At 41.8% G+C, this 26,538-nt stretch overlaps 1 protein-coding gene across 5 annotated transcripts in view; it reads right to left on the reverse strand.

Moving 5' to 3' along the window:
• Positions 1-1,746: 1,746 nt before the first annotated feature.
• The window catches only part of chd9 (chromodomain helicase DNA binding protein 9), a 62,588-nt gene continuing 37,796 nt past the window's right edge, over positions 1,747-26,538 (reverse strand). For 4 of the 5 annotated variants that reach the window (XM_076155873.1, XM_076155877.1, XM_076155876.1 and 1 more), the window contains 28 exons: positions 26,189-26,432; positions 24,759-24,935; positions 24,340-24,483; positions 23,070-23,325; positions 22,537-22,747; positions 21,319-21,514; positions 20,571-20,753; positions 19,532-19,717; positions 19,170-19,280; positions 18,449-18,648; positions 17,616-17,815; positions 17,243-17,402; positions 14,336-14,425; positions 13,247-13,350; positions 12,847-12,964; positions 12,451-12,508; positions 12,225-12,273; positions 11,781-12,033; positions 11,433-11,638; positions 10,259-11,125; positions 9,866-10,032; positions 9,247-9,477; positions 8,278-8,452; positions 7,864-8,012; positions 7,482-7,712; positions 7,058-7,207; positions 6,682-6,786; positions 1,747-6,437 (listed from right to left, as the gene is read on the reverse strand). In XM_076155873.1, the coding sequence (XP_076011988.1) occupies positions 5,517-6,437; positions 6,682-6,786; positions 7,058-7,207; positions 7,482-7,712; positions 7,864-8,012; positions 8,278-8,452; positions 9,247-9,477; positions 9,866-10,032; positions 10,259-11,125; positions 11,433-11,638; positions 11,781-12,033; positions 12,225-12,273; positions 12,451-12,508; positions 12,847-12,964; positions 13,247-13,350; positions 14,336-14,425; positions 17,243-17,402; positions 17,616-17,815; positions 18,449-18,648; positions 19,170-19,280; positions 19,532-19,717; positions 20,571-20,753; positions 21,319-21,514; positions 22,537-22,747; positions 23,070-23,325; positions 24,340-24,483; positions 24,759-24,935; positions 26,189-26,432 (6,142 nt within the window). In that variant the 3' untranslated portion in view covers positions 1,747-5,516. The remainder of the gene's footprint in view (positions 6,438-6,681; positions 6,787-7,057; positions 7,208-7,481; positions 7,713-7,863; positions 8,013-8,277; positions 8,453-9,246; positions 9,478-9,865; positions 10,033-10,258; positions 11,126-11,432; positions 11,639-11,780; positions 12,034-12,224; positions 12,274-12,450; positions 12,509-12,846; positions 12,965-13,246; positions 13,351-14,335; positions 14,426-17,242; positions 17,403-17,615; positions 17,816-18,448; positions 18,649-19,169; positions 19,281-19,531; positions 19,718-20,570; positions 20,754-21,318; positions 21,515-22,536; positions 22,748-23,069; positions 23,326-24,339; positions 24,484-24,758; positions 24,936-26,188; positions 26,433-26,538) is intronic. The other variant, XM_076155874.1, reaches the window with a different exon arrangement.

Raw genomic sequence — 26,538 nt, forward strand, 5'->3', positions numbered from 1 at the left:
GATTTGATTGTGACTGTTAAATTTTGAACTTTGTGCTCATAGGCTTATAAACAGAGGAAGAGTATTGACCTTATACACATTCTGGCTTAATCCATCCATTATCTATCACCGATTATCCACTAGTGGGTCGCTGGAGCTAATCCCGGCTGTCAAAAACAGGTATTATTCTGACAACAACCAATACTAAATTGATATTTGTGTATGTTATTATAAACCTTCAAGTATAGATCTCCAGAAAACAGTTAAGCAGATACATTTCTATTGTTCTTACTGAAAAAGTAAACAATAAAAGATGTACTACATGACACACACACATACACACACACGCAGACACACACACACACACGCAGACACACACACAAACAATGTGAACTCACAACTGAACGCTGCTGAGGAACAAGTGTCTTGTGCCATGATCAAACAGCGCCCCTAGCGGAGCAAAAGGTTTTTGTCAGACTCAGCCGCAGTTGCAATTATGTCCACAGGAGGACACTGTTGCAAAGCCAGAGCCCGTCCTGATGGCAGCATTAAACTGAACTATTAAACTCTGTGAACAGTATGAAAGCGATTATTGGTGATTAGTATCCAAAAAAGTTGAATTAGAATTGTGTACTCATGATAAAAAAAAGCTTCAGTCAGGTGTTTGCTTGGGAGTTAAAGGGACCTGAGCACCTTCTACTGGGACTCCACCAAGACAACTGGATACACCCCAGCCTATTACACACCCCTCACCTCTATAAATACAGAAAAGGTCTGTTAAATTCTTGGATTTGTAAGGATTTCTGTGTTTCATTGCAGGAATCTTTGTTTCCCGTCAGGTTGCTTGGCTTGAAGTCGGTCACTCTATCATATAACATGAACCGTCTATTTATTGCTCGTACACAAGCAGCAGCCACGGCATATCAACACTGTGTGACTCTAGCACTGACCTGAGGGAGGAGGATGTGACTGGGGCCAAACCTCAGCTTTCCCAGGATGCCCTGAGGCACGGTTGCCATGGTGACCACCACACTTCTAACTGTTGCCATGTTACTGGATGAGAGGGAGAAGAGGAACGGCTGCACAAACAAGAGGAAGAACATGAGTAACTCCAACAAAAGCATAAACAGGGCATATGAGGTAAAATGAGTACCCTGCAAGCAATGTGTGTATGCCAATCTATAAACACATCATCTGTACCATACCACGTCCAAATGAAGACACACAGTATTGCTATATGTGGCATCGTTTAGGTTTCCTTGGCCTTTTTCAAGCCTGGGCTGATTACTGTCATATCTTGCCTCGACTACAATCCACAATTTCATTTAATGCTATGGCTTTGTGAACTCTGATATGTATGATATCTACGGGATAGATGGATGATAAAGCAGAGATAGGCACGGTTCATCATCAGACTGCCACCCGATTGTTCAAGGCACCTTCAGGCACCATCGCTATCAGTCTACACACTGTAATGTATGTTGGAAATGAAGTGGGTCACTGGAGTTACGATTATTAATCATAAAGGGATTTATAAAGTGAGCACTGTGTCATGAAAACAAATACAGGTACAAAATCTTACCTTCTCTAAAATATATACATACACACAGCAACATATATAGTTCTGAGGGGGAAATCTTTAGAAGTTTGATGTTTGTATGTCTTATTTCAGAATAAATGCCAATGAAAACACAAAATCAGATAAATAATAATCCTTTTTTTAAATCAGTTTGCAGATAAAAGCACCAGGCAAAGTCACTTTATGGATAGTCAGAAGAATATGTTTAATAAAAATAATTAAACCTCAATTTCCTCTATAGAACTTCATAGAAAGTAATCCAATAAATTACAAATGACTTTTAAGACGCCTTTTCCTGAACTACATAAAGAATTATTTGACTACACAAACCACAACTTGCAAATATTTTGTCCAATGGGGGAGAAAAAAGAAAAACAGATATTAAATTCATGGTGACATTTAGGATATTATCAAGCTTGAAAAAAAAACAAAAACAAAAAAAAACAAAGGCAATAATGCTTATGTTGTCATCTGAATGACTTTTGAGAAAATGAAAAGAAATCCTCCATGAACAGCAGTAGTGTGTGTTTTGTCATTCCTCTTGCATATTGGTCATTGTTTCCTTCTATCTGTGTTTAACACTTCTTGTAGTCACTCGAAAAACTTGCAGCTTACTGGGAGTCCTTGCACAAATCTTAAAAAAAAGAAAAGAAAATCAAAAGAAAACGCAAAACGTAAGCAAACATTATGTCCAAACTCAATTTCCCCCCTTTAAAAGTTCATTGGTGTCCTAAAAAAGGCTCAGCACAGTCATCAATCTGTCTCACTATGGGGGGCGACACATGATGTGATAAATAACCTACAGCAGGAGGAGCGACGGCTGGGTATTTGCATAAGGGCACTACAAGTTTCAACAGAACAGAGGTGCAGATTTACAAAATGACAGTGGTATGTTTAAGTTCATTGCTCAGACATAGAAAAATACCGTACTGTTAGTAATTAGATATATATATCTATTTATATATATATATATATGTATATAAACAAATTCATTTGCATTGCAAGCAGAACCATGACGGGGTCTATATAACAGGCATACAAGAAAACCACTTTAAAGCAATATTATATGGTTCATGGTTTCACCCGCTAATGCACGATGCTACAGCAATACTTAACTAAACAAACTGAGATCAATCAGTGGGTCAGTCCAAAGAAAATCTCTCCCCTGCATCAGAAATAATCATGAAACACGAATCTAACAGTCCACTGTGTAACAGCAGTCCAAGAGCAAAAATTACAAAGGTACTTCGGCTTGAGTGAATTCCAGTGTTTGTGTATATCCTGGTTACAGCTTCAAATGAACAAAACACACAAGCGTGAACACTGAGCCGTGCAGACACATCTGAGCAATCAGCTTTAGCGGACAGAAGATGAATGAGAGAGTGAGGTACAAGATAAGGGCACTTCTAACAATCTAGCTGAAGCTCCGTTTATCAGCACAACAGAGTTGATGACAAAGTGAAATACACACCAACCGACACAGCTGCTATACGGAGCCCTTCCTACTGTAAGCCCCATCTGGAACTGAGACATTTAATACTCAAATACACCGACGATTACTCCGATCTGAGCCAAACTATTTGTGCTTGTGTCGTGCGTCTTCTGTAAGACTTTGGTTGATGGACACAAAATGTCTGCAGACTATTCTATAACGCGCTTTGAAAAATCCCTCTCAGCACGAGACGGCCTCACATTGTCATCGCTCGCAACTGTGTCAATCCAACCACCCTCCTCCAATCACCATAAACAACATTCAAACTAGGAAGGTGGGGAAGCAGTAGATAAGCGAGAGACATCAAACCGAGTCCAGATGGGTCGAGCGGTGTAGCCAAAGAAAACAAACGCAGGCAAAACACAGTGGAAGCTCTCAGTAAAAACGGCCTCTGACACAGAAATTCCAGCAAAAGGACAAAAGGACACGATGCATGTGGACACCCAGAAACATACCGATGGACGTTTGTCGCACAGTGAAGCCAATCCGATTAGCACAGTTGAGGTAAGATGCAGTCAAATATGCCGGGGGGTGCGATTACTCTCCTGAACACTTCAAAGTCAACACAGAGCCGCTTATGGCACACAGGAAAACAGTTTGCTTTTTGTCTCCACAGTCAAAGGAGTTTATTAGACCCTGAAACTGGAGACAAAGTCAACAGATGTGCAAGTGTGTGAGCCTATTGTGGGTGGCTAAAGTGCGCCTCGGAATAAAATCGTATTGACAGATTTATTGAAAAGTTGAAACTGAAGACAAATTGGAGAATGATTCGGTGAAAAATAAAGGACACCAATTTTCAAAACAAACAACACGACAAGAACACAGAATTAAATTAGGATGCGATTTGAATGGATGATGGAGAAAAATAATACTTCTGCAGATGCCCTCACACCGTTACAATATTGAAGGTTGAGACCATTTTTTTGTTGCCATAGTGGATTTGAACAAATGTATGAGTGAAATCTTCATCTTGATAGGAATGGAGATGACAGGTAAGTCGTGCACTGGGGGTGGAACATGGCAGACAGAGAATCTACAGCTTCAGTGACATTCATTAGCTGCCCAAGTTATTGCTGACATATCCAACGTATGATCTGCAAAGCACAAGTGTCATCAAACCAGTAAAAGCACTGGATATTTACACGAGAAACCAAACTGTTTGTCAAGTTCAATATCCCAACCCAGACAATCAAAATATATTAATAGTACAGCTCCATGAGCGTGTTTATGTAGTTTAACTTTTTTTTTTAATAAAATTAAATCCTGACATGATAATTACAATAATGCCATTTTTGTTTCAATTGTACATAATTGTGTGTACAAGTTCACAGAGTTCAGAAATCTACTAAATTCTGACATGCAAAATGTCTCAAAACAAGACTGTACCTTATGAACAAACACTGAAATTTCATTTCAGCTCTTTTTAAGTCAGGTGCTTTCTTTTTTTTTCTTCTTTTTTTTTTGGAGTTTTTGTAGTATTTCTTACACAACAGTTTTAGTTAGTTCTTATATTTACATGTACAAAAAATCACAACGCAAGTGCCAGGAAATCCATATATGTAACCAGATAGAAGTTGTATTGTGTATTTGATATTCTGTAGTATCTGGAGTGGCGTCAGGAGAGGGATCCCCTGTTGGCTTGGAAGGTTTAGTCAGAATAGTGGCAGTGTAGGGAAGAGCACAGACAACGGTAGCGGTGAAGACGGTGCCAGAGGCTCGGGGCGATGTGGTGAAGTCCCCAATCAGAGGAAGAGCCAAAGAAGCAGCCCACGCATGGATCAGGTGCTTGATCTTTATTTATTTTGGTCCTCTGTAAACAAATAGTGAGGGGTTTTGGGAAAATGTGTGCCAGCTCTGGCTAAACACGAGGGAAACGACTGAATTGAACAGTTTCAACTCCACACAAGTCAGAGAAGCACAACTGGGTCACACACTAACCTGCACCTTTCACCCAGGACAGCATGAGATAGAATGTGCACTCATACCTACAGTAAGTGTTTTCTCAAGGGTTACCATGGATACTTCTCTATGCTTCAGGGAAACTTCAGGAATGACTTCTGATGAATTTCAATAGTTTGACTGTATATTGTCTTTTGTTATCTCTAAAGTTACAGATTTGCCACTACCGTTGTCTCTGCATGTAGAACTTGTTGTTGTTTTTTTTTGCACGCAATTTTCTTCACACATAAGCCAGACTGTGTGTTGAGATATAGATTTAGATATTCTTCTGATATTTGTGCGCATGACTTCCATTACTATTTCATTTTTTTGGTTAACTGGATGTGCTTTTTTCGTTCATTAGTCCTCATCACTAATTTGATTAATGCTGTTCCAACAATCTGTTAAACAGTCAGGGAATAAAGACTTCAAGACCCCAGAATGACAGTCCGCATGTTAAGTCACTTATCTCCGGCTACATATAGTTTTCTAAGCAATACATAAATAAATTCAGATTTTCAAACAAAATCAGTCCTCATCACTGGAGTCTGAGTCATTCGATGATGACGAAGAGCTCCCAGATTCTGATGAGGATGACTCAGCTTTCCCTGAACCTTCAGGACCACTGTTCTCCTTTTGTTCTTCTGACTCCTCCTCCTCCTCCTCTTCCTCTTCTGACTCCTCCCTGTGCTTTGCTGCTGCAGGCCGGTCTGTTTCCTGCAGGGCTGCAGACGGAGGGTGAGCGCCGTCACTGTTCGAGCTCTGAGGCTGTGTGGCAGACGCAGGAAGGTTAAGGCCTGGAGTGAGAAGCATCCCTGGGTAAAGCATACTGGAGAGTAACAAGGGGTTAAGAGAGAGTGGGTGACTTGAGGCAGCCTCGGCAGCTGAAGCACTTTGTGGGGTGGTGACAGAAGACGTGGAGGGAAGAGCCGTGTTCAAGCCCTCTGTCCTTTCTCCTTTGGTGTCTGAAGTGTGGGAGGGGGCTTTGGAGGCAGGCATCTCTGCTGCTCCTCCACTGGCAATTCCCTTCACTTTGTCATCTGAGCCTGCTGTGCCATCTTGAGGGGTCTTCCCACGCAAACTGCTCATGCCAAGCAGGTTGGGCAGTCCTGCCATACCAGAAAGCATCATGGGAAACATTGCAGCTAAGTTACTGGCAGCCAAGTTGCTAGCGTCAGACGGCAGCCCCATCAGGCCTGCAGTGAGCTGCAGGGACTGTAAGCTCTGGAGGTTTTGCTGGAAGGCCTGCAGGCTTGTTAGGTCCATTCCTGAGAGGAGGCCATTGGCCAGCAGGGGGTTCAAACCAAGGGACGAGGACACTGGGTTGGGTGCTGCTGCTGCCGCTGCCTTGGCTAGGGGATTCTTGGGTCGCCGCCCACGCCGGCTCACCTCTTCAGGAACAATAGGTCCTGTTAGGATCCTGTCAAACATGCTCTCTGGGAGGTAACCCTGAAGGAGACATTTAGGATATTGTTCAGGTTAGCCTCTCTTATCACTGATGAGGGGGAATCACAGTATACTGCATAGCTGACTATCATACTAACAACACAGCAAGGAACAGTGAGGTCTGAAAATGTGTCCACATGAATTGACCTTAAAGAACTTGTGCATACTTACTTTATATAACACAGAAACTTTGTCATGGGCATTTTGATTTGATGTGTGACAAATTGCATGTTAGCGTGTGACTCACCGATTGTTTAACCACGTCGGCCCACTCAGGTGGGACTCCATACTCAGGGTTCTCCTGGAGGAACCTACACAGATCCTTTAGAGGAGGAGCAAACGCACCACCGACCTACAGGCAAGATTATAAACAACAACACGCTGTAGAGAATGTGCATGGCAAATAATAAAGACATTTAAGAAGCATGTTGGTATCTCTGTAAAGATAACGCACAGCATTCATTTTGAGTAGAAGTAGAAAGCACTTTGAATTGCCTTGTGTTTGAAATGTACTGCACAAATAAAGATGCCTTGCCTATTTGATTTCCATTACAGCAGGAAATGTTCACGGTTTAAATAAAGCCAAAACAGCAATTGTTGTGTTTGTAATGGGCTCAACACACCTTCCGTGCATTTCTCCTGTTGATGATCTGGACCCTTTCCTCTCCTGTCAGGCTGTTGACATCGATCTTATTAGGGTTCCGACAGCGGTGCCTCTTCTGCTTTGGACGCCCATCCTGGAACTGGAACTGCATTTGCATCTTATTGACACCCTGGACATAACAGTAAAAATGACTCACTTACAAAGACATTTCTGACCAAATTGACAAATCTATTATTACTATACAAAAATGGGCAACGAAAAAATTATTCAGTCAGTATTTCTTGCAGCCTGAGAATGGAGAGACTCGGTCTAAATAATGTTGAAATGATCTTGAACAACTAGTGCCAGGCAATAAGCCTTTTGGTGGAATTATATGTTCACAGCAGATTACTGAAGCAGAGGGTGAGGAGGAACAGGAAAGGAAGGACAGGAAACAAACTCACAGGGATAAACGCTCCAGTGTCAGCCACAAAGCCTGGGTGCTCTTTCAGCCACTGCTCTAGATCTTTCCTCCTGGGAGCATCGTCCCCAGCAAGCCGGGTGCCATCTTTGAGGTTGATGACGGGCACCCTGCTCTCTGTGTCTATGGGGCCCTGACTTGAGCTCTGCCCTCCGCCCGACGCAGGGGTCACAGGCATGCCGACATGGCCGATACCACCCCACCCTGGAGGCACCTGGACACACAAATGAGTGGATTCATATTAGAGAAGAAAAAGCGCATGTTGCAATTCTGGAGTGTGTATTTAAAGCATTTCTACCACTTGCATAAACACACATACATGTTAGCATTTTACTTGCTGACAGTAGAGGAAATAAACTGCTTACATGATCTTGAACAGCAGGAGCTCTGTTCTTATTCATAAACAGCAGGTCCATCCCTTCCACATTCTTCCTTCGCCCCCTGCGCTTCTTTACTACTGGCTGGCCATCGAGCACCCCGTTCTGCCTTATTTGCCCAGTGAGACCTAGAGGGACTGTAGGGGAAAGCAGCTTGTTAGATGAGCACACCATAGTCATGAATAAAGCTTAACTTAAGAGTGAAAACAATTATAAATGAAATACACTAGTATATTTCTGTAATATGTATTAATTCATTAAGTTAATTTAAAGTGAAATTGTTTATAAATTCACCAATAAACCAAGTACATTGATGTCATATTTGCTGTCATCTAGTGGTAGAAAACATGATAACCCTATTTCAACACAAACACGTCACTGATGTGTTTTAAGAGAACGCACCCTGCTGGAAGCTGCACTGAGGCTTGGTGATGTCTGTCAGGCCCGTATCCGAGGCACTCTGCAGCTCATGAAGCCGGGCCAAGTACTGCTGCTGAGCCTGTGGGCCCTCCTCTGATTCCAGGGGCCTCTTCATGGGTAAACCCTGCTTCTGGAAGGTTAGCTTCAGACCACCTTCCTGTGAAACGGATAGAAAACAGAACAGTTAGCTAAAAGAACAAAAGATCACCAAGGAAATGAGAACAGGATGAGGAACCCTCTTAGCCCCGATGTTGTATGCTAGTATGCGTGCTGTTAGAATTCAATTAATAAAACACAGTAAGTGCTTTTTAATTAAGAATTTCCTATGATAAAAGTGTAAGAGGTACTGCGAGAGGGAAACTGGTTTGTGGGGCACTTGGATCCACTCAGAGTTTGAGTGAAGTGGAAAACCATTTAAAGGAGATAGCTACTTTCAGAATATTAAATCATGTGAAGTCCAAATATTATGGGCGACAAGTAGCAGTTGTCAGTAGAGAAAACATCATCATACAGCTGGAGCAACGCAAAAGCACAAAATACATCAAAGCAAGTCTAAAGCCCGCCGTGTTAACAGCCACGTTGCCTATATGCATATAAGAGAAACGCACACTCAAGGTCTTCATTTTAATCAGATGAGATGCGAGACCCCTTCAATCCAGTGGGGCTGAAAACTCAACCTTCTTATTATATTCTCATGAGTGACTGATTTGTGCTCATGTAAACACAGCCTCTGAACACAATTTAAATTGAGTACGTGGGAAAGGCTGCTATTATATTAATCTCTCCTCCTGCCAGGCAGTGAAAACCACTAATAATACCCAAAGGAAAGCCAAAAGAAAAACAACAAAACATGCTGAACATTGCAACTAACACCATGATGGCAGCAGATACAGCAGGGTCCTAAGTTTAGGGCGAAGCGGAGGGAGAGAGGAAGTGGATAAATCAACATACATCATTCACTTTGACTGAGAACTCCTTGTTTTCTGCAACATGCGTCTTCACCTTTGACCCCTGTGGCGAGGCAGAGGAGTCCTCGCACAGGCTGTTGGCATTGTCCAGCAGTTTGGTGGTATAGAAGGAGGCCACAGCCCCTCCGGGTTCATAAACACGGCGTGTTCCTGGCCACTTGCCCTTTAGCACTGCCTGGCAGATGCTGTCCAGGCGGTTGATAATTACACGATCCTGAAAACAAAGTTGTAAGTAATGCTGCACGTGGACGAGCATAATCATGAAAAACACATCATCTTAAAGCAAATATCTTTGGTCATAAACTGCATGGTCAAATGAAATCTTTAGCTGAATACCAACACTGAATATCCCAGGTCATTTTGGTTTTAGTTAACTGTAACTTAAAGCACACAAAGAAGTTACAATGAACCCAGTTTTGTAATCAGGCCAGAAAAACACAATAGTCAAACTCCTTATCATTTACTCTTTTTCAGTGACTGTAGAGATCACAAGCTAACAAATAATGCATTCGATCAGATTTGGACTGGTCTCAGATGACAGACAATTCTCATCATCACATATGAGTTAAGTACAGAAAAGATAGATGGATTATATAGTTCACCTTAGGCCAGTAGGACGCAGCCATCATGTACCCTCCCTGGAAAGGATGTGAGGAGGAGTTTGTGATGCCGTTCTCAGCCACGTGGCTGTCTTGGGTTTCATCCTGTGTAGTGCTCAGAGATGCCACACTGTCCTCATCAAAGCCCTTTACAATTGTTGCTGCAGGAACTTAGAACAAAATTCAGACACAAATGTCAGAAAACTTGATGACTCTGATGCAGCAATGTGCACAGGAGAGCTACTTTACAAGACACCACAACAACACCAACACTGGCAAATAGGAGATACTGTTCTATCCAACAAAAACATGTGAAAACATTTACTTTCAGCATAGTAAATGATGCTTAAAACTACAGCTGTCAGGGACAAAATGTGGGACATCGGTGGTGCTCACCTTTCTTCTTCCCTTCCTCTCCCTCACTGTCACTGTTATCAGAGGATGAGGAGGAAGAGGAGGATGATGATGAAGAGCCAGAGGAGCAAGATGATGAAGTCGAGGAGGAGCTAGATCCGGAATGTGATGAGGAAGTTGACGACGATGATGATGAAGAAGACGAGCGAGATGAAGAGCTTGAGGAAGAGCCATCTGAGTCAGAGTCTGAGCCATGCCGGTTTTCCTTACGGCCCCTCTTGGCCTTCTTAGGTTTCCTCTCAGAGGAGTTGGGTGTGAGCGGTTTGGTCCGAGCTGCTGCCATCTGCTTTTCATGGCTCAGTGTGTCAGAAACAGGCTTTTCCTCCAGACCTGTAGGAGTAGCTGGTGCTGCAGAGGGACTCCAACTCTCACCCTGCTTCTCCCTGATTTCCTCCCCCTCTGAAGATGGCTCCACCTTGGGCACAATTCCAGATGATTCTGTGTCTCTCTGGACAGGTGGTGGAAGTGGAGAGCCTGTCAACACTGTGCTAGTGGCCTGGTAGTGAGGGTGTATGAACGCTGAGCCTGACGGCTGCTGCGGTGCTTTTTTTTGGCTGTAATTGCGCTGGGCAGCCATGAAACTGAGTTCAGGATCTCGAAGGATGTGGTAATCTGTGCGGCTGACCCCGTGCTTGGCACCACCAATTAGCAGGTCACGATCATGGGTTCCAGGTTCCCACCAGACAGGTAGGTCAGAGCTCATCTGGCACAACGGCAGGCGCTCATAAAGAAGCTGGTGGCGAAGGACCTGCTCCCTCACCTGCCGAAGCAGCTCTATTCTGTACAGCGTACGAGACGCTCGCTCCTCTGTGATTGGCTGGATGTTCAGAGATGGATCAACTGTGGAATCTATAACAAAAATAGAAGAAACGTGTGAGAAAAAGTGTAGGAGAAAAGTAAAAACCGTTCTACAGGTACAACCCATACACTTGTTTTTGTCTAAAGCTTAACCATTGTGGTGTTTACCTTTCCACAAATGATTAACCTTATCAGCTGTTCCGCCTTGGTACTGCTGAGCCAGCTGGTTTACCAAGGTGATACTGACCTCTCTTCAGTCATTCAAAACTGTTGTTGTTATCATAGTGGATAGGCAAACAGATCATTGTGCCATAGTCACAAACACACGCATGCAAACTCTAGCATGTAAGCCTCTGACCTCCTTCTTTGGGTGGTAGGCGACACACCCTTCGGCACATGGCAGTAAAAGCACACAGGTACTTCTGCAGGCTCTCATCAGTCTTCTTGTGAAGGCGAGCCATGGCCCTGAATTTGGTCCAGTCAAAACAGCCAACATTTGGGTCAAAAACGACACCAAAAGTAGAAACCACCCGGTAGAAGTCAGCCTCTTCGCGTCTGGTCCATCTGAGGATAGTAGAATGAATAGAATCATTTATACTATACATATGAAAAGAAATACGATGCACAATACATTGTGCGGTTGCGATACAATATTTTCATTTGATATTTGCTCTTTGTTAACAACGAAAACCCCCAAGACTCTGACCTTTGTTGTCGTTGAATCTTGGCAGCCATCTTAGGGTTAATGACGTCATTGAGTGTGGGGGGCAGTGGGCAGAGCGGAGGAGCCAGTATCATGGTCTGCGGGGACTGAGTCTGAGTCTGGGTCTGGTGGATATGCAGGATCTGTCGACTCTTGGTGTAGCGCTGCGATGCTGTGATCAGACGCCTCAGCCTGGCTGTCAGCACAGAGGGAGAAGGCCAGTAGGCTGTTTGACCTTCCATCACTGGAACTGCATCTGGTTCAGAGGAACATTTAAAGAGCATTCAAACACAACAAAATATCTTCCTTTACCTTTTTCTTTTGCATATAATGTGGTTTTACTAAAGAGTCTTGCCCTGTTTCATTTGACAAATTGCTCATGCCTGTCCTTTATTTGTATTTATCATAATGGTAATCCCTAGCGGATTATAGTAATCTAATACCCACCTCCACTGTTGTCAGCGACAACCAGGTCTCCAGGAGAAGAGGCATCATCCTGCATGAGATGATAGGTAAGGGAAAGGGCAAATACATTACATTTTAACACCAAACTTTATGGATAATGGAATGAAATGAATTTAACAGCAAATCACAAACCCCCAAAAAAAGCAAAACTATATTCATTTACTAAACCAGTCAACTACATTACTAGGTATGACTCCAGTAGCCTTACCTCCATTTCATCCTTTATCAAGGCCGGGGCTGGCTTGTATTCTGGATCATCCACATCCCTATACACACAAATAATAAGATTTCAATGTTCAATTCTCACTTTAACTGCCCACATACAGTAAACGGTATAAGAACTGCAAATGTACAGTACATAATCTGTCCGATTGTGAATAAGTAAAGGATTTCTTGGCATAAATGTCAATGTCAACATAGATCAAACCGTTTCATATGGATGGGTTTGTCGTGGAAAAACAATGCCACAAGTGCCAGACAGTTAAGGCCACACAGGGAAAGATTGTCTCAAGAGACCTTTTGTATTCAACAACTTACTCAACAGAATGTCTAAAGTCTAGCCAAGCAGGATAAAACAATGTCAGCACTGGTGCTATGTACCCACCCATCCATGAAATCATTGCCTCGTTGTTCAGCAGCGATGGCTTTCTCATCCGGTCGGCCCACACGGTCTAGGAAGCACAAGGCTGGGTCTGCACGAACAGTGTTGTACTTCTCATAACCTGTGAGAGCACAGGAGGATAAACAAACACCAAATGCTGAAAATGTCCCTCAATGTTTGAAAAAGAGACACACATACACAACTGACATTAGTAAAATAATAAGCATCACAACTTATATTAATTTCTGTGATACACTGGAAGTGATAAGCCAGTAACATGCAGTAAAATACAATTTACAATACTAAGTAATAAGTTAATGATTAATGTCAACGATTCACTTCTCCCACACCTGTTTAGCTTAACTTGTAAAAAAAACAAACAGCAAGAGTTGAAGTCACTCACCATGCTTATAGACACCGAGGAACAGACACTTATCACAGACGGCATCCCACCACAAGGCTGGCAGGTCTGAATGGTCAGGCTCTGGCACACAAATCTTGATCTCACTGAAGAGGAAGAGGGGTGGAGATTCAGACAAATATAATGGGAGGGAACTTTCTACACTTCAAACAGTGTTGAATTCTTAGCACTCTGAACCTAGTCTGAGACACAGTTTGTTTAATGATATATTGCTCAAGGCAACTTTTAAAGCTTGTAGTAAAATGTTTCAAATGATTCCTGAAAAGTAGGTCTTTCTTCATCATGATGCTGAGGGTGAAGATGATTTTCCTTTCATTTAATCGTTAATAATTAAACTTTATTCATATTCTTCATCAAAAGCAGCTCTAAGCAGACATGACAGGGGATGATTATTATACCTACTGGAGTTTGTATAAATAGTAAATGATAAATCAACCCAACTCCATCTTCAAATACAAACACTACAAACTATTTGTCTTAAGTAAACCATACATAAATAATCAACTTTTTAGTTTAATTCTGCATTGTGACCTTCTTTCAGTTTGATGAAACGCTTTGATCAGGATTGTATGGTAGAACAGAGACACGTGTCCATGATTGACCAGCAGATGGAGCTCTATGACAAACATATTTCCATTGCTGATCACCTGTTTCAACAGGTTTCTAACATATGCTACATATACCAATAGTGCATTTGAAATAACAGGCAAAGAAAGGATAGAAAGAGAGTAGAAAAAGTACAAACATCACTGAAAACATTGTGGTGCGGCTGATTTACCTTGACAGGTAAACTCTGCTATCATTGACAGTTATTCTAACAATTCTACAGAGGTCTATTGTTTCCATGTAAGTAGCACACCTTCACAAATTGATGAAATGGCTGTCGGCAGCAATTTATTGTACTTGTTGAATTTTATTTCATCTAATCAAAATGAGAAAATCATAAACAAAATAAAATAACGAAAAGTCAGAGGGTAGAAGTGTTTGAATTCAGTGTGATGTGTAAGGCAAAGGCAGTATACGTAAGCTGAAACTTGCAAAATAAAAAAAGAAGGTCAAAGTTCATCTCACCTGAAGTCAGCGCCCTCTAGTACGTTCTGGGCCTGGCTTCCTATCACCTCTTGTTTCAGGTAGTAGAGCATTCTGACCCTGAGCAGCACCCTGCACAGAGAAAACCCACAGGTTATGACAAAGCCCCGATCACGCACAAACGCTGAGCGCGCAGAACGAGCAGAACGACACACACACACACACACACACACACACACACACACACACACACACACACACACACACACACACACACACACACACACACACACACACACACACACACACACACACACACACACACACACACACACACACACACACACACACACTCTAACAGCAGCATTAATCATAATGATTGATATACAGCCAGTATTCTATTTGTATTTATATTTTACATAATATCAAAAACATCACATGGAGCTACAAGCTCTCCTGAAGCTAGGCTCTGTAGACTGAATGAATAGAGACTAGCCATTTTCCAGTCATCATGCGGTTGTGCTCTGGCAGTAGATGAAGGCTGTGAAGTCAAAGCTGACAAGGTGTAGTGAGGCTGACTCACAGGGGGGACATTAGCTTTGGGATGCTTGATCGCTCATCTTTGCCAGCAGACATGGAGGAAAGACAGTGACGTGGTGGGAACTGTGGCATACCGGTGTGCCATGCTGTAACGTCTAGTGTGCCTTGAAATTTAGCGTAATGTAGAAATTGCTCTGTGGTAAACACAAACTGTTCTTAAACTGCATCACGTAATGACTGGTGGTGGAACGATACGAGACCTGCTGATTTTAAGGTTGAATATATAAGCAAAAATCAGCTATGGGTAATCTGAACTGTTAACTAAGGTTATGACTCGCATAACTATGTAATTTAAATCCAAATGGAAATAAATATGCCATTCTGGAATGAAGCTTTTCGGATAAATTATTGCTCATTACATATAAAATGTACAAGTACTCTCCAACACGACAGACCAGCAACCAGTATCACAGTCTTTAGCAGTCCGTAGCATTGAAGGTGTCACCAACTGCTGCTCTTAAATATGGGTTAAATAATAGGTATTCAATCGTTTCTACTCAGTAACTTGGCCTGATTGAGTGACAAAACCAGGAGAAAACCGTAGGGTTCTCAGGTTTGTCTGTCAGTGTGATGGATGGTTATGGATGTCTGCAGTAACCAGTCTGGACTTGTAGCTGTGGTATATCAAAGCAGCAAACTTCCTCTCTCTCCCTCCTCCACCCTCCTTTCTCCCGTGTGACTGGACCCGCCCAGGAGCAGCTGCTGCTTCCTCTGCCTGTCAGCAAGGCTCTTTATCACTCTCCTTCCAAGCCTGTGTGTTGGTGCATGCTTGTGTGTATAAGGTGGATGACTCACACAGGCTGCAGATGATCTCAGCAGTCAGCACAGTCATCCACACTCTTTCACAAACAACAGAGGCTAATGTGCATGACATGAGAAACACACCCTCACGGTCCGGAGAAAAAAGCCAATCAAAAACCTGCAGCAATTGCATAATAGTAACGCAGCCTCACAGATCTACTGCTTAATCCCATTTTGTTGCCAACTCGTATTAGAAACTACAGAATGCTATTGCAGATTTACAAATTACTGTCTATACTTCTGGAACATATAGGAAGTCTGTAAACCCTATGTCCTTCCTGTTTGGCCCTGGTAAGAAATCCATGACCCCCACAGCCCCACCAGTCACATTCCAGGTCCATGAAGTGAAAATGCAGTAGTCAGCAAAGCTTGCTGACTGGGTGTCCCCATTTGCCCAGTATGTCACACATCAGACAATCCCTGGGTTCAGCAGTTCTAGGCCAGAAAACAATGGAGAACTTTCTATGGAAGCTGCAGTGCCCAGTGTCCAAAGCCCTCTGGTCATAAGCCTCTCCTTTAAAAAAAAGGAGCAGCAATCTATTTTGCCTTTTATCTCTAGGCCATACTTTGATAGTAGCAATATTTTCACCCAAATATATTTCTCTCTCCCCTGCCTGTTAATAAGACAGATCTATGACAGCCATTAGCTGGGTTGAAGTCTTATTAGTCAGCTGGTCTCAATGTGATGCAAAGCCATTAACGAATCAGTAGACTGTGTGCACCAATAGAAGCCTTTATGGCTCCTAATTACAGTCACTTTGCAGGTGTCGGATTGAAATCTTATCCATGTGTTTATTATATATTCCTAAACACACAAAGAAAAAAATAACCATGTGCCCGTTACTTTAACAGATTAAAGGCTTATAGCCCACAGCAAAAAGCATATATGTACATATAGTATTCACACACACTGCAATCCCCCTACCTAATATTATAAGTAATGATGTGCATTTCATAGTTTATATGCTTAAAGTGTGTCTTTGCCTTTTTACAACATTATAGATAAACAATGTTTGTCCTGTTTACTGTTGGGTCAGGATGGCTTTTAGTATTAAAGGCACAATTTATACCTGTCATTAACATCCTTTCTTATTATCACGATAACAAGGCCACATGTTATTGCAAGGTGTAAATGCTCACAGAGGCACTGTGATCTGATCTCTGTCACAAGGAACCAGGTGTAAACGCAATGCGTACAGCCGAGACCATTCATTCATAAAATCTGCCCACAGCTGTACATGTCACCCCGCATCATCTTCATGGCTACTCTAACTGTCATTCATAAAGTTATCTGGGTGAGAGTTGGGACATGCCTTGAATAAGGACCTGATCAACAAGGACAGTGGCAGCCCAAGCATTAAAGTTGGAAAAATAACTACGTCTGTCATTTCTTGTAATGTTGGTGATAGTGGTGATTGATGTGATCTTGTCTTAACTAAGTGTTGCTTTTGGTGTAACCTTCACCGGATGAAAGCATCAGCTAAATTTGTAGTTAACGTATATGTAAAATTTAAGGAGGAGATTGTACAGGCAAACAAAAGCACCTACTTGTTACAATGATGTTTGAGATGTTTCTTGTAGCCATCGTCCTGAAGCATGTGCTCAGGGTTGTGTTTCCTAAGCCACTCAGCCTTGTGGATGTCAAAAGCGCTAGACTGGATCTTCATCTTCTTACCCTTTCTGCCCCGTGGAACTGGGGTAGACAAACCTGGAGCGGAAAAGGAGTTCAAAATTTGCCTCTGGACTTCGGAACTGAGATTACAGCTACAGTTACTTTGTACTGCAAAATTGAATTGTTTGGTGTTAAATACTGCAATAAAGACTGCAGACTTTAAAATATCCCCCCTGAACGGGATTGGCAAGTCCCGATTGTAAAGTCCCGATTGTAAATTCCAAATATGAAATTAGACTTGAGACTCACCCAGGTGATTCTGCAGCTCTTTGGTTTGTCCGTCCTCTGTAGGGGCGATCAGGTCCCACATGAAGCTTTTGATTTTGTCATCTCCACGGTAGTGAACAAGGCAGTAGGCCAGTAAGGCCCTGCAGATGGACTCCACGTCCCGCTCGGCCAGTTGCTTCTTAAAACGGCCATGGTTGAGAATATCCTTCCAACGGCCCCACCTGGAAAACACAAAGAAGATTTAGATATAAGACTGAAAGAAGCTCAAGTATACGAGGAGAATGTTTGTTTTGTGTTAAGCATCAGTCTGTCAAAAATTCCAAATGATCAACACAAAATGAAAAGCAGAGACATTCTTGTAAGTCAAAATGGAAAATCACATAATGATAGAGAGGTTAACTGAAATGTTATGTAAGTCGCCATTTATGTTTAGTCTGTCAGTAGTGTTCTCTTAAGTGGTACATAACAGTAAACAGAAAAAAAATTGCAAACCAATACATGAGATTTTCATTGAATACTATGTGAACAATCTAAAGCAAAACTAAGATATTGAGTTGGTCCAGACATGATAAAACAGTGATTAGAAATACCGACAGCTATAAGATAACAAAGCAAATACGACAGACATATCACATGAGGAGGAGAAATTAAATTAGTGTGGCAGCTAGCAAAGCACCTGTAACCATAGAATATAATCTGTTTATATTATATTTCTCTGTATCATATTACAAGTTGGCATAACCCAGCTTCCCGACAAAGATCACTTAATTTTCTGTTTAAATTTCAATTTAGTCAAGTGGACTAATGGAAATGACCATGAAAATTACCCATTTTGCTCTAGTTAATCAGCTTACCCATATACAAGTAGGTTCTTCTCTACTCTGAAGCACTCTGTGCGCCCATAGCTGTTGAGTCGGTCGTGGTTTCGCCTGAGCTTAGGTTTGGTGTCGTCACAGTCACTTTCGCCCTCTGAAAGCTCTGCCAGCTCATCTTTAGTGGCACTGAACGGCCTTGTCTGCTTTCTGACACGTGGGGTGTCGATCACCAAGCTGTTCTGTAGGGAAAGAAGGACAAACAAAATATCAACAGGATGTGGATATCATGTGGAGGTCATGTGACATGTCTACTGCTAAGCAAACTGGACATCCAGTGTTATTGGTAATAAGATCTGAGAGAAATTCATTGGATATTAAAATTTGTGATTCAGATTGATGGGATAATGTAGGCTTTCATGTCATTCAATTATGATGAATCATTTATGTTCCTGATTGGCATTGATATTAATTATGAATGAATGTATTCCTGCAAGTGAAATGAAAATTGAAATGAAATGAATTAAATTGCCAATGAACTCTTGAATATGAAAAGTCAATCATAATTTCCCCAAATAATCTAGCCTACCCAGATTGACTACCCTGCTGCATTTGCACCGTTGTGTGTACTTAATGTTTCTGTGTGTGGCTGAAGCATTAAGTTTTTGTGACATACAAACTTTCTATGTGAGCAATGTCCTAATTGTGCTTTGCTGTCTTTTTGCTCAGTCTGTTGTATTATTATATTGACTGTGGTACTTACTCTGCCATTGACCATTTCCATATCAATGTCAGCCTTTTTGGCCCACTTGTCCCAGAAGTTGGGGTCATCCAGTGAGATGTCTGTGCGATTTCCAGATGCCACAAAACTGGCCTGTAAGCAAACATCAAAATTACATTAAATCATATTCATTCATTTATCCTTTTATCCATGAGCAACAGCTGATGATCTATGAAATGTTAAATTACAGGTTTTCACACTTTTTTTCAAGTCAAAACACATCAAAACATTTGTAAGATTTTCCAACTCCTCTTGTGTTTTGTCTGTAAAACATTTCATGGAATTTAAAACATGCAGATACTGTATGTGTATATGTGTGTCATCAGCATATTTGTTTCGTTCACCTTTGCAAAAGTGGATCCTCGTCCTTCAGACTCAATGGTGATGGTTTTTGTCCTGCGCTGAAGGATCTGGTCAATGTCCTCTTCACAAAATTTGGCTCCTTCATCCTCCTCGTCCATGATTGCTCCATAGGCACCACGTCGCAATAGGTCCTCAATTTCCTTCTTAGACAGCTGCTGCTGCGTTGTCTGTGAGGAGGAAGCAGGAATTGCAGTTGGTGCATAAAACTACAATCCAAAAACTTGTTAGCTAAGCAGATAAGATAATGCAGTTGAGATTCAAAACAGAATAGTATTGATTATTTGTACGTTTTAGGAGAAATAAATAAAATAAATATATTAAATAAATACAATGCATACCCACACACAGTGGTCAAAAAGTGGCAGTACGTATATCTGACCCCAGATATTTAGTATGCAAATGTTAAAGTGTGTTTTGGCAGATGAGACGACCTGCTGAAAAGACAGTATCCATATTGTTTGGATAATACTCAGAGGACACCAACTAAAGCCAAAGATCCACCTACGCACTGCACACAGTTTTAACGAACTCCCCCACACACAGATTAGACAACAGGAATGGTTACATCAAATCAAAGGTTTTGAGCAAGAGCAAAAGTTTTTGGAATTTGAGAACACTTCTCCTTTGATTGGCATAATTTCTTCTCCGTGTCTGTTAGGCTTACCATAATGTGATGGTATTTATTGAATTCTAATCCACCTACAGCTTCAATGTTGACTTAAGAATTTGATACTTAATACTATGATCAAAAAACACATTTCACTGTTTATTGATCGCAGTCTCCTAAGTAGAGATTTTCAGAATGAAGCAGCAATATGAGTAGTTACAGAAGAGAGTGACCGGAGATACTGTGCCAAATAATAATTTTGACAGAGTGTTGCTGGTTGGAATATTGTAAACTATGGTGAGCTTGGCAGACGAACAGATATTTGGTTAGTTGGAAAAACTTCACATGAACATCTGACAACGACCACATTTATTTCATATAATTTTCTATACTTGTTGAGGTAGCAGACTTACCCCTCCCCCTGTGCTTCCTCCTAAACTGTTATCTCGACCACTCATGCTCTGCAACACCGCCTTGTCTAAGCCTAACTTGAGGCTGGCGCGATCAAACATTTCCCGTTCGTATGAGTTCCTGGTGATCAGACGGTACACCTTCACTGCCTTGTTCTGACCAATTCGGTGGCAGCGAGCCTGGGCCTGTAAGAGAGAAAAAATATTGTGGTCTAAATATGCAAATAGTTGAACAACAGCTGTTGTATTCTTTGACACATATGACATTTACTATTAAATGGCTGATCAAATGTTTCTGCTCCTTCGACATTAATTAATATTAATTGTAGATTAACAGACTGAATCACTTGTACAATAGGCATTTAAAACACCTTAAGAAGTGGCCCTAGTTTTCTCAAGGGACACACACAGTGATTTAATTTATTATCACAGAAAAATTAAGAATGAATATGGAATTGGCTTTTGACAAAGGAAATTAATTAACTGATATGACCTGAATTATCTGCTTTGTGAACACTGAGGAAGAAGTTTCCAATTTGTGGTCATTTGGGAAAATTGTATTAAGGGTTGTCACTGAGAACCATGACAAACATCTAACATCTGCCTCTCATCAGACAAAGGCTAATCATTCATGCATAAATATGTATGTGAAAAACAATATACACGATCTATAATATAGACTGGTGAAATTCATGTTAATACATTCAAACTACGGCTGTGTGTGTTAAGGCCTGTATATAATATGTCTTACCTGCAGGTCATTCTGAGGGTTCCAGTCAGAGTCAAAGATGATGCAGGTGTCCGCTGCTGTGAGGTTGATACCAAGGCCACCAGCTCTCGTACACAGAAGAAAAACGAAGCGGTCTGAGTCAGGTTTACTGAAGCGGTCAATGGCGGCCTGCCGCAAATTTCCCCTAACACGTCCATCTATCCGCTCATAGAGGTACCTGTAATAAAAAAAACACGACATATGTGTCACAATATGTTTGGACATACTTATAAGAGGTGGATCTTGAGGTTGTGGTACAAAAATGTCAAATGTAATGCGCAATAACCGGTTTGAACATTGGAAATACCTATCATAACTCAAAACACTTACGTACCATAATGCAATATTACAGCCAGAGAATTACACATAACCTTGAGGTAGCAAAAAAGTCTATCCAAATTTTAAAGGCTCAGACAATAAAATGTAAAATACTATTATAGTGAGGCAGCAGCATTACAAAAGGGGTGCAATAATATAATTATGGCTTAAGCATTTAATATACAATTCACCAACACTCTATTATCTTCCCCCTTGCAATACCATGGATATTCCACCCCAAAGAATGTCTTGGTTCCCCAGAGAATAGTTATGATCTTCCTCTTATTGCCCCAGCCTGGGGTTATCCACTTCCTCTCTGGCCAAGTATTGAAGAAAACTCCCAGCCTGTCTGATGTGGCAAAGCCCTGAGGGCTTTTCTAACCTGCTGCTGAACCCAGTCTGAGCTGTGTGCTGCAAAGCATCTTACAATATGTGTTTATAATAGTTTGAGGGTTGCTCCAGGTGCTGATCGGAAGCCGAACGAAGACGGAGGAGGCATAAAATAGTGAAAAAATGGAAACACAAAGTGAGAGAAAAATCAAAACAAATAGGCAGGGAGGAGAATTGAAAACTTATCCAAAAATAGAAGTAAAATTTGCTCGGGGCGCTGGGCTTAATGCTCCTGAATACTCAGTACCTTTCAGATTTCAAATTTAAAAAGTTTTCCCCTAGAAACATGAGACACAGACAGACAGAGATCAGAGGGAATGAAGATAAGAATCTACCTGTGATAATTTATTTTGTGAAAAGCAGCTATTGTAATCCAAATATATTCCCGTTTATAGTTACACAACTTCCTGATTAAAGATATGAGGTGAACTGAATGGCTACCCAAGCTAATGGTTAATCCCCTTCACAGGAAAGAATTCCCAAAGCTTTTACCTTCTCTGAATGAGGTAGTCTTCCAGAATGTCAAGGCAGCGCACCATTTGGGAGAAGATGAGCACCTTGTGGCCCCCAGCCTTCATTTTAGGCAGCAGTTTGTCAATAAGGACCAGCTTCCCTGCAGACTGCACCATAGCCTGCAGATGGAAGTCAAAGGCAGTGGGGCTATACACCTCCCGGAAGTCCTCTAGGATCTTCTCTTCAGCCCCTGATAAAGCAAAGGCATGGACTCATCAGCAATAATATTGCGTTTAAAAGATAAAGATTTCTTTCCACTATGGAGACCTTTTTGTAGCATGGCAATCAATAAGGTTTCACAATATACAATTTGCACAGTAGAAAATACATGTACATTCATTACAATAATGGGCTCGTCATGGGCTAGTCAGCTCACTTGCTGCTCTCAGAGATTACATCGAGCAGTAGAAGATATAGATACACAACAATTTAGCTCCAATACCTGCTCATATCGGCCTACAACATATGCATAAATGTAAACATAGCACATCCCTTGCGTCTTACCAACTAACCTTTAATGAGGTAGGGGTGGTTACAGCACTTTCTCAGCTCCATCATGGTGTTGACCAAGTTGGGCATATTTGCCTGGCCGGCTCCTTTTGCCAGGAAAGAGAAGTTCTTCTCTAGAATGGCACGGTAATACTTCTTCTGAATGTTGGTAAGCTCAACCTCAATTATAGTTTCCTCTTTAGGAGCAAGCTTCTTCTCCACATCCTCCTTCAATCGACGCAACATCATGGGCTTTAGGATACCCTGAAGCTTCTGTACCTTTAGGTCACAAAGATGACAGGATACACATTAGCTTGCTGGCTAAGGAATGTAGAACAGTATGCTTCTTCCAATGGTGGAAGGCTCAAACAGGAAAGGTAAACATGTTTGTGCCTTTTTTCCTTTGTCCCTGACTGGAAGGTGGATCAAAAAGTGTATTATCACTCAACACGATTAGTCGTATACATATCCAGCTGTCTTCTGAATGTTTTTGTAATCTCCACATGATTATTAAAAGCTTAGAAACAGGTATACTTACTCACACTTTCAGAGCACAGATTTCGAAAGAAAGAAGAGCTTGAAAGAAATCTCCTCCAACCAGACTCACGCCTCACCACACATAGCCAATCGCTGTGTGAGGCAATCCCTGGCGGAGTGGAGAGGTACAGCTGGTGGAAAGTGGGATTCCACCACCTTACGACTCGACTCTCAAACAGGAATGCCATATGAAGCATACTGCCGCCTTTCATTTTCTTTGGGTTTTTGACAGAAGTCACACAAAAAGGTTCCAGGGTGACCAGCTATCACCTCATTTTCACCCCTAAATGACTGGGCATACTTAGTTCTCTAACATGTTCACGGAGTCCTTTGCAGGAAGGTAAGAACCCTATTTCTTGACAGCGTAGTGCCAACAGATATGCCAAGAATATGCAGCACAATAGCCCCATTATCTAAATATTAGCCACCTGCAAAATACAGTATGTTGGGTGAGGTGAGTGTGTGTGTGTTGTAAAAGAAATGTGACCTAGATAGAATCTACTAAAGAGCACCATCTGTACCGACAACAGATTTCTCTCAAAGACAAGAGCAAATGGCAGCTGTTGTGGAGGTTGGGAAATCACCTGTCCTTTGTCCTTACATTTATACATTTAATATCAAATGCATCAGTTATAATATAACCAAACGTTATGTTGTGTAATTGACAGCAGGGGTCTTTCTAAAATTATCCACATCTAGGCCATTTTGAATTAGATTAATGTATACTTTCTAGTTCTAATACATTGCGCGGCTCACCTGCTCCTCAGTTTTAAGGTCTCCAAACTCCTGCATGAAGGTGTTTTCTGAGGGGAAACGTGCTGGCTCCAGAAAGTGGAGCAAGCTAAACAGTTCCTCTACTGTGTTCTGGAGAGGCGTGCCCGTCAGCAGGACCTTGTGCTCCTAGATGAGGACAAGGGCATAGGAAACGTGAGTTCCACTAAGGCTCACTTACAGAAAGCTCTCCTGCACCAAACTATCTGCAATGATTGGATTAATTAATTATCATTTCAAAAACGTAACTTGATATGTCTGCTAGATTAGATAATATAACAGAGGGAAATTACATGAAGAGATGGTAGCTTGAGTTAATGTCGCACAGTACAGATCTACCTACAGTATGTAAAGCATTGATTAGTTTTAACATCAGTTCCTGGCTCAAAACTGGTTTTATTTACCAAGCTCATGAGTTTGAAGCCCTCTAGCAGCTTGCAGTTCTTGTTCTTGAGGCGGTGGGCCTCATCAATGATTACACAGCGCCAGTCCACAGCGTTTAGTTCAGGGCATCCTCCCAGGATCATCTCAAACGTTGTGATAACAGCCTGGAACCTGTAGGCACCTCGGATCGCACGGCCCTGACGAAAAAAGGGTCAGATGCAGAACAATTAGGTGACATAGTTTAACATGAGAGTTTTACATCAGATTTATATGGCTTACAGCAGGTGTATTCGACAAAAACAACTTTCTTGAAGCAAAAGGACCGGAAGATTTATATTCATATATTTAGTGTGATATATATTTAAGTAGCCTAGTGCTTGTATCAAAATCTGGATGTAGTTAATACCTGACTGTCAAATCAAATTAATTCAGTACGATTCAAAAACTGGGCTTGAATGGAGGGCCATTCTCATTCTAGGATATGTGGAAGTGCTCAGTGGTGAGCCTGGAATGATATTTAGTTTGATTACGTTCAGTGTGGAGAAAGCTGCCTCGCAGTTGAATGTAGAGCCAAACATGGTCAAGATGTACAGGACTACTATCCTCAGACCAGGGAAAGCTGTCTCGGAGACCATTTGAAGCCAGAATGTGGAAGGGTCAGTTCTTACTAACTGTTCTTTCAGGGCCACTTCGTACACTATCTACAATACAACCATGGTATAACCACGCAACCACTGTTGAGTATTTATCCCTTTTACATGTTTGTGTGTTGATCTGCAGAGATTTTGCCTCGCCATAGCTCTGCATTTGTATCTATTGCCTTGACAACAGTCCTCATGGGATGCTCCGTAATCCAGTAAGCCCCCTTCACCAGCCAGCCAGCCAAACAGCCTGGTGTAAAGGAGCCTCTCACTCTGATATGCCTGAGCAGCGCTGACAGAAAGCTGCCCTATGAGGCTGCCACAACATCACAGTCCTGGGAGACAGCCTTGTAGTGACTCCCCTCCGTTTTGCTCTTGCTTTATTCCTACTACTGATCTGAGTCTGAATTGGAAGAGGTCCTAACTGTCTATTGTGACCATAGAGGCTCTCAGCATGAGCCTAACCAGTAATATAAAATATACCAAGCCGTTAGCAGATTGGCATGACATTTGCTACACAGACCAACAGTCATATATCAAAAGGATACTTTTCATTTCAGGGACCCTACCAATCTTCCTCTGGCATCATAATCAGGGCATTTTCTCTCCCAATTGTAGACCCTCTGTAGTCTCTCTAGATAAACATTGTGTCTATCACTTTCATATTGTGGGAAGTAAGCAACGACATGCCTGGGGACAATTTTGAGTTGTCCCAGCAATAATGTCACTATGATAAATTGAAGCACATTGTTAATGAACTGATTTTCATGTTGTATGCTCAGAGAAGAATGATCTTGTTGCTCAGTTACCTGTGCATCCTTGAAACACATCTCGTACTGCTGGAGCATCTGCCGGCTGACCATGCTGCCATGGTACACGATGACATTGAGATATGTCCAAGTGTGGAACTCCCGCTCCCAGTTGGCAATAGTGGAGAGTGGGGCAATGATGAGGAAAGGCCCCTTGATGCCCATGCGGTAGATTTCTTCTAAGAAGGTTATGGATTGTATAGTCTTCCCCAGCCCCATCTCATCAGCCAGGATACAGTTCCGTCTGACAGGTGGAAAAGAAATGGTTAGGGAAGAGGAAATAAAGGCATATGCTTACAGAATTAAAACAGCATAAAAATGAGTGGAGAGTATTTTTCATGGCATTCTTG

The sequence above is a fragment of the Genypterus blacodes genome, unplaced genomic scaffold (assembly GCF_046128005.1).
Source record: "Genypterus blacodes isolate CSIRO-AG114 ecotype Tasmania unplaced genomic scaffold, CSIRO-AGI_Gbla_v1 ptg000067l_1, whole genome shotgun sequence".
NCBI classification, from domain to species: domain Eukaryota; kingdom Metazoa; phylum Chordata; class Actinopteri; order Ophidiiformes; family Ophidiidae; genus Genypterus; species Genypterus blacodes.